General features: G+C 38.8%; 1 protein-coding gene across 3 annotated transcripts in view; it reads right to left on the minus strand.

Moving 5' to 3' along the window:
- furinb (furin (paired basic amino acid cleaving enzyme) b) overlaps positions 1-12,896 on the minus strand; it is an 82,366-nt gene that overhangs the window by 20,765 nt on the left and 48,705 nt on the right. For all 3 annotated transcript variants that reach the window (XM_035664460.1, XM_035664461.1, XM_035664462.1), the window contains one exon: positions 3,810-3,898. In XM_035664460.1, the coding sequence (XP_035520353.1) occupies positions 3,810-3,898 (89 nt within the window). The remainder of the gene's footprint in view (positions 1-3,809; positions 3,899-12,896) is intronic.

Below are 12,896 nucleotides of genomic sequence, written 5' to 3' on the forward strand. Positions count from 1 at the left end.
ACCCGCTCTACCACTGAGCCACAGCTGCCTGTACAACATGACTATATGATATATAGCTGTGAACCCTGAGAGAGTGAAGTTGGAGTTAATTGTAGTGTGCTTATGGGCCACAAGGACTGCAGAATACTACCAATAGGGTTACATTAGTAACACTGGCAATTGCTATTGAGTTGTCTGATGGTGTGAACTAGCTTCATGGTTTCAAAACTGTTCCAGTCTTAGTTAGGTTGCAGATTTCAACATTTGCCAGGCCAAGTCCAGTGTGTTACATTCAGGAGAATCCATTGTCAGAAATGGAATCTAATATTCATTCACTTTGAATCAAGAGTGGACAGTTCATCAATGATTACATGACTGATGTCACAAACCTGGAGTCAAAAATGGCTGATAAGAGAACTCACTTTTTATTCTAACGAGTCAGTGTTCACGGAATGACGCAAGGACTCCTTCAACTGGAAAACAGGAAACACAACATTCAGCTTTTAGAAAGTTACTTCAGATATATTACATCTCATGTCATTAAACATTATATTTATTATTATTTATTCATATAAATAATTATTATTATATTATAATTATCTATAGCACTGGTTCTCAAACTATGTTACATGCACCACTGGTGGTACACAAGCTGCCTCTAGTGGTATGTGGAGGAATCTCTGAAATATTTTATAAAAATGAAATAAATGAATTTAGAAACCTATTATATTATCAAAATGCTACAAAATTTAAAATGAAAATACTTAAACTATGAGACAACAGTTTGGCATAGCTCTCGTGCTTCATTACATAAAGAATGGTAACTTTGTCTGCTTGCATTTTAATTTATATTAATATAAGAATGAGCAACAAATGATGAATACATACAATGACAGGGCTATGTCATTTTAAGCTCATCAAATCAAATCTCTTACAATAAAATATAGGTTGTAGAATGCTGAAACTTTCCTTAATTTAGCTGTAAAATGGAGGTTAATTCAAAGCCAATTGAAATTATATATTTATTAAATATATTCTGTTTATCTTATAATAATAATAATAATAATAATAATAATAATATATTATTTTAATTATTATAATAATAAAATAAAAATAACAAAACTCACTGTACTTATAGTGGATTGTAAATGCAAATGGGATTACTGTCTATATTTATTGTGTTAGGTTAATTTATTAGACATACAGCTGCCCTAAACACCTGAGACATTTATTTTTGGTCATATAAGTAATCTATTGGCTAAGAGGCCCTCGTATGACCCCTGAAGAGTACTGTATCAGGATTATTTCATACATTTTAATATCTCCAGAAATGTGAATTCAGTTTATAAATACAAGTCTTACTTGTTTCCCTAGAAATCATAATGTGATTACTTACTCTCTGGAGGAAGCCCACTATGTCCAGCTTGTCTGCCTTTGCGGGGGAACAGCCCAGGCCTTCACAGATGCTCTCTGATCCAGGAGGGGACTGTCTGGGGGAGTCCACATTGCAGGTGATGTGGCCACTCTGCACTTCAGTCAGAGAGATCCAGGGCAGCAGACTGCACTGAGTGGCCACTGTCCTGTTGGGGGCGGGGCTCAATGATGGGGGTGCCACACCAGGTAGACAGACTCTTAGTTGAGAGCAGAGCAGAGACTGCTCATCCAACAGTCTGTGCATCTTCTACTCAAACACAAAGAATTAGAATTAGAAAACACAGTAGTGTATTATTTTAAAACACATAAAAAAATAATTTTGTCAACGGAAAGGAACACCTCTATAGCCCCATATAACCCAGCCAGACGGTCTTAATCACATTAAAAAGTCCATCCAGCATATATTTGTGCCTTCATAAAGTCTTTAATTCTTCATGCCACTCTCTGATCATCCCATTAATATTTCTATAAATCCAACACTGATCATATGGGGCTGTAGCCAATCCCAGCTGACATTAGGAGAGTGTCAGACAGAGCTATTTAGAATCTGCAATCAACCTAACCTGTATGTCCACTAAACCAGTTTGTGTTATTGAAGCAGAGAGGGAGATGATGCCTATGGCCAAATCACAGCCATGCTGATATTCGGTGCAACATCACAACCTTGAGTATGATATTACAGTTCTACAAGTGCCCTATATTAGTTAACAGTAATAAGTGACAGATTATTATTTGTTTGATTATTTAATCATTTATTTTGTTCTGCCAACACAAATAGTTCTTCCTTTTCAATATTTTCCAGAACATTAGCTTGCTTGCAACTTTGTGTAGGTCTATACGTTAATGCAGTTACTTTGTATCATGTACAATTATCTGTATGTTTTCATTTATTGTGCAACCAGTGAAATAACCAAGTCCAAAACCTGAGAAATGCTACTAAAAAACTAAAAATTACATCATTCTGTTGGAAACACAGGATATTCAGTTTCTTTTCACACATCTTTTCTACTACTCTCCCAATAGACAGGTATGAGTGTGTTGGTGTGACTGAGTGTGTTACCATTTTCAGGCTGTCATCGTAGTGATGGGCTATATCATTCAACTGCATCTCCAGCTCTGCAACCTCCTGTTTCACTGCTCGCCTCAGCTCCTCTATGTCCCGAACCTTCTCCCTACACACACAGAGGGAGACGCACACACGCACGCACACACGCACGCACACACACACCATTGGTATTTGGGAACAAATCCTAGCTGTTTATAAACAATCCACTGACCCCCGTGACGTGAACAGATTCACCGAGGATTAATTTATGAGAGCGGGGCCAATGCACGGCCCCATCGGGAGATGAATGGTAATGAAGACAAAGGAGAGTTATGAGTAACATCTGTGAACAGGACTGCTCATGGCTTCACTGGCTCCGCTGAGCCTTGTTGGCTGCCATCATGTCATTGACAGATTGTTTGGTGACAAAAGTTACTAACAGCCTCCTTGGAATACTTTATCAAATGGAAAAAACTCAGGAGACAACCCTGGCCATCCTTTTAGACTTAATTCGTGATCACAAAAGAGTATCTGCTTTCTTAATGCATATCTGGACATGCTGACAGCTTTATTACTGTTGAAACAGGAGCCTGCCCTAACAGTCTTATTTTGACCTGCTTTTTAGGCTGAGGATTTACACAGTGGTATGAAAAGAGGTCCACTGTGTTGTGCTTTCTTGGCATCAACATAATAAAAAACTTAGGTTGTTCCCCCATCACAAAGGATTAAACAAAACACTTAAAAAATTGAATTTGCTTTTTATCTAATTGATGGAAGACAGGCTGGATTTTCAGCGCCAAGTGTCCAATAAAGGGAGTCTAAGTTTTAAAATGTGCTGGTTTGAATTAAAAAGAAAAAGAAAAAAGAGGGGTTCATATATGAAAGTCACTAAACTGATACTTATGTTTTACAAGCATGTGACAGTCCTATTGAAGCCATGATCTACTCATGGAAAACCTGCAGGAAACAATCAAAAGCAATTTTTCTCGGTGGCAGCAGATCAAGGACAATTCACTGTGCGCTCTTGCCTATCTCTGCGGCACACCTTGACTCTCCTGCATCTAAACAATAGACAGCCAATCAGTTGGTAAAATGTCAACGGTCCAGAAAAAACCATTATGAATATTAGTTTGTAAATCTATTACTGGGTTACTAAAGCATAATGTGACACACGGAACACTAAAGAGAGCCTAGCTGAAAGGAATCCACCTCTACCTTAATTAGTTTCAATGTGAATATTATTGTGTGTATAATTTCTAATTAAGATCACACAAAAACTCATTTAAATTATTATTATTTCTAATTACACAGTGTTCTCAATTTAAAAATCCCAATGGTATACTTCACTCACCTCCAATTTTAGCATTGTAAGCCACACCTACACCACACACACCGTTGTTGGCTGCAGCTGCAACTTCTCCTGCACACCGTGTTCCATGTCTGGGAAGAGAAAAGAGGCAAAGACGAAGTCACATAGGGCAGTAATGAAAAAAAAGGGAAGAATATTATAGTGAAACAACTTACACATTAAGCAGGGGCAACACAATAACTCAGCTAAATACTAACAGTAAAAAAGCAGCAACCGTTTGTAACTCCTTGAACTGAGCTCCACTTTTAAACAATACAGTAGCTGAAGTGTTGCTAAAAATACACCACAGTCAAAAGAGTAGCAAAACGACCCACTGGCGCTTTTCTAACTCGAGCAGATTTGTGTTAGAGTTGTAACAATAAGCCAGAAAGTCTGATACGTCTTCCAAATTGAAGGGGCATTCATTTGAGGAGTTTTAGAATTCAAGACTCACTTAAAACAACAACAACAACAACAACAACAACAACCTTCATGGTGAACACGGCGTGCAATTAGAATCAGATAAGATGCAAAATAAGCATCAACAGGCACATTTAGTCAAAACGTTTAAGGTAGGTAGGTTTAATCAGCTTCTTACAATGAGCGATGGGGTTCCACAGTGACACACTATTTTCTGCCAAAGTCTGAACAGTTTTGGTTGTTTCACATGGTATATTTCCATATTTGTGTTTTTGTCTTTCAGTTGTACTTATTGTTGCCATATTAGTTGGAATAAAAAAGGTGATGTGACACTCTGGTGCACCAATCGGTGTTTAGGAACCCTTGGATCAAAATCTGAAGACAGTTGAGAGGTTGTTTGCTTCTGCCAGCACTGTCAATCAAATCTGACCAAACACTCCCACACAGCCACAGATTTACTGACGTTCTGAGTGTTACATTCTCAATAAATAATAATTAAGGACTTTTTAATTACTGCTCATTTTCTCATTAATATTGTTGTTGAGCAATATATGTTATAGAGCAGGGGGTCTGCAACCTTTTTGAAACAAAGTGCCATTTTGGAATTGAACAAACAATGTTTAATAACACTTGATACTAGATTGACATTAAATTTAACTATGACACATCAAAATTTTAATCTTCAACGGATCTGTAATCAACGTTTGAAAAGGACCCCTATTATAGAGAAATACCAAGTTTCACATCGTGTTGAACAGTTTCTCTAAACAATCTGTTTACAGATGAATGTTTCTGTGCATTTCCATCTGTGACTGGGTCTATACTACATCACAGCATGTATAACGTTCCAGATCTACTGTATGTACCTGTGAGTGTACAGCAGTGCGTACAGTCAATATACAGTACTTCCATAACACTCTTCTGTTAAACACAGCTACTTCACAGAGCTCCTTTCTTCACCTCTACTCAGTTTCTGAGAAGAAATATTGGAAAAGTGATGAAATCTTCTGACGTGCAGGCTGCAGGGATACAGGCTATTCGAATCAAAAATAACTGAGGTGAAACCTGAGAACAAATACAAAGATCTGTCTAAAACTAACTTTACCTTGACGCTCAGTGGCCACAGGCCATCCAAATGAGATATGAGATGCTATCGATGCACATGAATTATTTACTGAGTCCCTCATTAATACCTTCAACCTGCCTTGAGTTTCAGAGAACAGACAGGTTCTCCAAAGTGTGATGTCTAGATGTCAAATACACACACACATCACAAACAAATACCACCACGACCTCCAAACCTTGGTTTATCAACTACAGGACCAATCTTGTAACATACAATTGAAAGTCTAAAATGTATCCTTTACAGCTCTGCATCATTCCAGGCAAAAAACAAAAAAAAGTGACCATTAATAAAATGGATTTAATTTGTTTAATTGACTTCTGGGGTTAAACCGGTGTGATCAGACTGCGAATGGATGGAGCAGCATTTAACAAAGGTCATTAAGATTGTCTCCTGATTACAGTGCTCCTATCTGATTGGGAGGTGTACAGTTTCACACCCGTGTCCAGGACGAGCCGTGTGAACGTTATCGGAACAAATGACATCCACATTATTGTTTTGGAAGAGCCAAAAATGACTTCATTTTGGATCTCCCAACCTCCCTGATGATGAGGCAGAGGACAAAGTCGTTTCACAGGGTCAGAGCATGGCTACGCCTCCAGCTGGGATCCTGATTAGACTCTGTGTAGCTCTGTGATATATTAACCACCCGCTAATTCTCACTCTGAAACATTTTAGCAGAGGATCACTGCTCTGTTCTTCCTAATTCTTCTTTTGTCTTTCTTACTTTCTCTCTTTTTCCTTTCTAAAATCTCTGGATTTACAACAAAAAAAGGACTGTGTTGAAATGTCGACAATGCTGCAGCTGGATCTATCCAAACGAATAATTTATTACATGACCCAGGCTGTCAACAACTACAAGCATTAAAGTGATTTTTAAACAAGTAATCAACTGGCCTGACAGGGCTTATTTTTCACTGACGGATATGCCCTTACACAAGGACCTTGGACCCGACATATGGCAGGGTGTAATACATCACAAATGCAATTAAAATGTTATCATTGCTATCAAGAGGTTAAACTACATTGTTTTACTGCTAACCAGTTTATTTCATTTTGTTCAAATGGCAGCAGTCAATGGAGAGTTAATGATTCCCTCAAGAACACTTTTTGTAGTCAGGGGTTAAATTGAAGCTTATGTGGGGAGGCCATTTGTTTTTAGCAGCATCTTGTAGCAGCAGCACTTTTTATGAAACGTCCATTTAAACTATGATTTAAGAAACATCTAGTGTATCAAACAGCTTGCGGCTTAGCCCAGAGTCTCAGTCATTCAGATTCCAGATATGTTGATTCCAGTACAGCAGGACATCTCTGTCTGCATGTTAAGTGGTGAGCAGACCTTTTAGTGAGTATCTTCTGTTTAATCAGAACACTAAAGAGGAACAGACCTTCCCACTCATTACATTTTAGCTCACCACTGCACGCCTGACATTCTCTGACTGACTGGCTCTACAAGCTCGTCCACACAAATCAATCATGTTATTATGCGCTGAAACACCGCGGAGTGGGTGCTGAATGGTGACTGTCAGTCATTTCAAGCCAGAAGGAAATGTAGCTATGAGACCACTAGCCTTACTGTGAGTGACTAGCATGTAAGTTATATTCTTTCTTTCACTATCAGTGCTACTCAGGACAGACACAGCACAATACAACCTACTGCAATTTTTATATTTAATTGTGCCTGCTTAATATAAAACATAAAAACAAACATGGATGAAAGCTATCTGAAAACATGCAAGACAGTAAGTGCTTCCTCTGTAATTTAATGTAACAGGGGGTCACTGTTGCACACCAGTCTGTTTTAATGTGAAGGGATCTAGTGCACATTCCAATTTATGAGCCATTGTTCTTGGAAATGATATTTAAAAATGATAAATACAACTTAAGGTTTGTACTTGTTTGTTTTAGTTTGAAGTTTAGCCACATTTTTAAAGCAATTTACACGTACATTTTTTCTTCTGCAGTGTTCTTGCGGTGGAACACTACTGAGTAGGAAGTAGGAGGAAACCCTAATTTCTAATGGGAACACATTCTTTCACTCTTCTTGAATTCACAGGCCAGAGAGCTTCCAACCATCCACACTGGCCAAAAACACACATAAGCAGCACCGGTGCTGGCCAGATGGCTTGGCCCAAAATTCTACATGCTTGTGCTGTGCAGACATTTGCAGTTGAATTGCAGTGCAAATAGCAGCGTTAACTGTCAATGGCTTTTGTTTAAAGACAAACAAACAAAAAGCTTGGCTCACAGATTGGCTTTCTGAAAGAAAGACGCTCTGAATTTGTGTCTGGAAAATACACTTTTTTAAATATCTCATTAGTGATGCTGTGACTCAACTAAATACAGCTTAACTTAAAACAATTAGGTATTATTTTTAAAACTCAAACAAAGTCCATGATGGTTAATGGTTTGACATGGAGGTCATCAATGCCTTTAGCTGCAACTATATGCATAAACAGTTTTTGTTTTATCCACAGCATGGAAAATAGGCTTTTGTGCTCCAGACAGCACATATCCTCAGACCAAGGAGTTGTGGCCACAGATGTGATGCCAGGCAGGCGATTCAGCCAGGACGGGCAGAGAGAACACAGAGCCAGAGGCCTGTAAGACATTTATAGAGTGGCTGTACACACCAAGATGCAGCTGTTTTGAATACTATCTGCATGTGCACATGTGTGTGTATGTGTGCAAACGAGTGAGTGTCCTGGATTGAATACAGCTAAAACAGCCAGACAGCTTAATATGTCCAGGGAGGCTCAGATGTGCCAGGGCAGACAAAAGGGTTTGAGACGAAGCAACAATTTTGTCTGTCAAATGTCCATGAAATCAAATGATTTCCAAGACACTTAACCGAATGTCTCCATTCTATATCCATTTAAAATAGATAGGAAGAGGTGTCACAAAGAACGAGTTGTGGGGTCAGCCGGCAGTGTCGTTTGAAAAGCTGGAAGTTTACAAGACACAGGCTTTAAAAATAGTGCAGCATTATCTTGACGGAAGGCAATCACAGTAAATAAATCATTAGTATGTTAGCCGGGAGGATGACAAAAGCTACATGCTTTGTCCAAAAGACGAGCTGAGGAGAAAAGACCCAACAAAGCTTAAACAAAGCTTAGATAAAAGGCTGCTGGACTAGAGGCGCTCTATTCACACAGCCAATGTGACCTCCCTTATCTTATCAGAAGGGACTGAGTGAGGTAATGCTTTTATCTCTCCTCTTCATGGACAAGACACCATTTTGGTCAAGTCATTGCCCAGCCATTTTCTGGAGAACGTAGACGTGTCACCCAACACGATCTTGCTGGATATGACGCAATTAAGTCACAGACCATACAGTCAATATATTGCACAGTACTGTCTATCAATGTACAGCAGACTCTGCAAGACACTGCATACACAATTCTAGTTTGCCTTGGCCCACCCGTGTCTGGTCAGCGTCCACTGTATCTATTGTTATGGGCTTACACACTCATACATTGTGTATGCTGTAGCCTACTGTGTGCCAGATAATTGTCATTTGTGGTGGAAAAAAACTATAATTATTTTCATTTACAACAAAATGATGTCTATGTGTTGGTAAAATATGATTACGAGGTTGAGATCCTCTGTGTACCTCTGCCACAGCTTATAGACACACACAAACACCTTTTTCATTCATATGGGACTCTGTGAGCTCTGGTTAAATGAATATTAATTTGTGTGAAGAATCATAATACAAAATTTGATTCTAACTTCAAAGTCAAACGCTCACAGTTGAGTAAGGTTCATGATAACGTTTTTAATTATCATCGGGGTTGCACAGCTTCCCTGTATCTGAAGCCCTGTGCTGAACTCCACAATATGGATGTTGAGTTCAAATATCAACAACTTTTCTCCGGTGCTTTACATCTAAAGCTGGATATATTCTTGACACGAGGGGTTAAAGGAAGTTATGTAGATATTTGTGGCAGCAAGTTTTGATTTTAAGGGTCAGTGTCTGATTTCAATAGTTGATGTCCGTATGGTAGCACTAGACAGATATACTGTATTTGGTCAGGCTGTGTCGTGGTTTAATTATACCCCACATAATAACTGTGTTTACATTCTTTTATTTACTTTGTGTTGAATATATGTGATGGTTTGCCTTGTCTTATTACTGAATATAAGACTGTTTCCAAGCAGTCCCAGTGTTTACGTTCTTTCATTTGCTGTGACAAAGAGCTGGGTTTCTGAAAAGGAGACGATAACTGAGACTACATATCTTTTAGTCTTTACTATGACACGGCCTTCAGCGTAGCTTTATGTGTAACCCCTTAAAGCTAGGGTAGTAATGTTCAAGAAAACAGCTAGATTTGGAAATCCAACTGAAAAAAAAAAACCCTTCCTTCAGGCCTCCCTCCAAAGCCACTCCCCCAAAACACATTTTAATGTGCAATGAGAGCACAGGCAGAGTGTGTGCAGGCAGGTAGCCCAGCCATCATTGTATTCATTTGGGCCAAATGGAATGATTGGATGGACTTTCTATCGGTCTGCAAACAGCCACAGATAGCAGATTTTGTTTTAAAACATGTGATTTATTGATTGCTGTTCGGATGTAACCAGAATTTCAACAAATATAACAAAGAATGCTTCTGAAACACATTACCTTCCCTAGCTTTAATGCAAAACTATAAATCCACCTTAAAGGCATACACCAGTGATTTAGTATTGCTCCTCCATAAAGTTTGGGGACTCAAAAGAGAGAGATTTTAAAAATGAATCGTCAAATCAAATAGCAGCAGCCAATGTATCCTGACTTTTAGTACCTAGTTTGGGTCACACTCCAAACACACTGGATCCTGATTATCTGTTAGGTAATTGAAATTTCAGCATTATAAACGTTATACAACTGATTTAACAGGCTGAGTAGTAATCTTTGTGATGAGTAAGCTGGCCTTCAAGTGTCAGAGAGAGTGCCCCTTTAAGCGAACTGTGTAGACCCAAATGATTGAAAAAAAAGAGTCTTCTGTAGGTATTACTAAAGGCAGACGAGCAAGAAAAGAACATTATTTTATTGTGTACTTAAAACTGAAAGATGTGTATTCAAGCATTTACGTTCACAGATGGTAGGCAAATGTGACCACACGCACTCGTGTAGTGTTTGTGTTGTATAGAGCATGTGTGTTGAAATATGCATCACTAAGTGTGACTGATGCCGAACCCGTGCTTGGCTTAAATGTAGGATCAGTCTCTTGGCGTTGCATTGTTGGTTTATATCTGTTTTTAGAGGGACTGAATAGGGTCCGTTTATTGGAGCTGCCAAAGGGATTAGGCTATTTTCTGCCTTGCTCAGCTCAGCTGTGGCCTCAGGCAGGTCTGTTCAAATGGTTACACTGGAGTGCGAAGTGGAGATCTCTTCATTGTGTGGCTGAACATAGAGCTTCTGTCTCCAGGCTCGTAAAGAAGATAATCAGGTGAGTTTGTTTAAAATTTTGAGTTTGAGAAAACCGCATACATTCAAATGTTTTCATGTCTGCCTACTTACAGGGACAACTCTTTGGAAAAATTGTTAGTCCATCACCAGGGAAAATATAAATAGACACAGTAATAGTCATGACCATTCATACCTATAGGCAATTTAGAGTCTGCAATCCATCTGGCATAACCTTATGTGGGAGTAAACTTATGCAGACATGGAGAAAAAAATCTAATTCTACAAAGAAGGGGGCCAGTAATCTAAATGTTTTACTGTGAGGCAACACAGTAACAGCTGTGCTACTCCCTGAATAAAATTTATGATTACTCTGCTATATGGAGCACTATGGTAGGAGAGGAAATAAACAGTTTTAATGGGGCTATTGAGGTTAAAATGACCACTGCCAAATGAAATGTTATCTGAAAAGGACATAAATGAAAACAAGGAGATGCATATCGACTGATTGTGGGTTACTGAAAACAAATTAGACAGAGTCTGTCTAACAATAAAACATGTTTAAATTATTTCAAATGGCTTAAAAGCAATCAAAGTAACCTAATGGGAAAAAAACATATTGCTCAACATCGCCTTGCATAGCTGGACTATCTTCACACGCTGCAGACACAACTGCTTTAACATTATATTGAACAGTATCCAGGAAACACAGCAGGGTACTGATATTGGCTGGCTCCAGGTAATCACTTATGTCTTGTAGAATGGGGTTTGGCTTAAGACTGCTTCCGCCAATCATTAAGAGCTATGCCTCGTCGAAATGTTTATAAAAAAGCAGCTTTCAATCATTTTCTTTGGAAAAAAATAATAGCAGGAAAAGCAGACAGAAAGCCAGAGGAATCGAGTTAAGAGTGAGGTCCCTGCCAACATCACCTCCGAAAAAGTCTGCCTGGCGGTCTGGAAAATAAACACACCATCCCCGGCAGAATAAACAAGACGAGGGGAAGCAGAATGACATTATTCAGGCTTGACAAAGGGTGGCAGCTTTGTAAACAATAATTGATAAACTCAGGGTAAACAGTGGAGGGCATTTATCTACAGCATGCAATGGCCAGAGTAAACATAGAGAATATTTTTTGTCTGCAGGTTCCCTACTCTTTTCTCCATTTACGCTGCCTGCAGTCAAGACAGAGTCAGTGAAAAGTTCTGTCAAACTGTCAAGCATCAGGCTCAGAATGACAAATGAAGTCTCATAACAGGGCTTACACAAGTTTCCATTCACTTTTCAATCAATGAAAGCAGTGTTTACTTGTGTACTTGTCTGTTAGTGCGCAGTGCTCCACAGACAATAAATTGAGAAAAAAATTGCCATTATTTCGCCACGGAGGTACCAACTAAAGTTTAAAAATGTCTTCTGCTCCTGAAACCACAGAGGAAAAAACTACCTCTCTTATGTCGAAAAACATACTTGACACAAAAGCATGCCTGGGGAATGTCAATTCCACACAGTGTTGTGTTCTACAATGTGTCATCAGCAAAGTCAATGCAGCTCAGGCGCGACCTGCTGTGTCAAACATTGTAACTGTAGTGGCGCTAAAGCAGATGACACAGGAGGAAGCTGTCTTCTTCGATTTGAGCTCTCCTCCAGTCTGACTCGTCCTGTATCACTCCCTTGCTCAGGTTTATCACTTTAATACAAACATAGATATGCATGCAGAGTACGTACGGCAGGGCTGTGGATTTGCAGAACCACGGATGGGCATTTTCATTTGTATTCACATACTTTAATAGGGAATGTTTCAGGCTTTAGAAGCTACTTGTCTGACAGCATTTGGCCAAAGACAGTGCCTGCAGATGGTATTTAACATGCTGCCATTTTCCCTCTTTCTAGTGCTGCTGGATTCAGATTTATTTTCTTTCACCTAAGCACATATTTAAGATACTCCACAGTGACACATTTAAACTGTCAGTAATCTGTTACATTTAGATTTAGATTATCTACATATATTTGATTTGTCCATTCTGTGGAAACCTCTCTGTAGAAGAGGACCCACTTTCTCATACATAAAAATGGTTCATTTTAAGGTAACAAAAACACAGTGATTCTTATTTTCAGGTGGTCATACACTAAATAAAACATACCTATGAATATTTTATTACA

The sequence above is a fragment of the Morone saxatilis genome, unplaced genomic scaffold (assembly GCF_004916995.1).
Source record: "Morone saxatilis isolate NCDOM2014 unplaced genomic scaffold, NCSU_SB_2.0 Contig2, whole genome shotgun sequence".
NCBI lineage: Eukaryota > Metazoa > Chordata > Actinopteri > Moronidae > Morone > Morone saxatilis.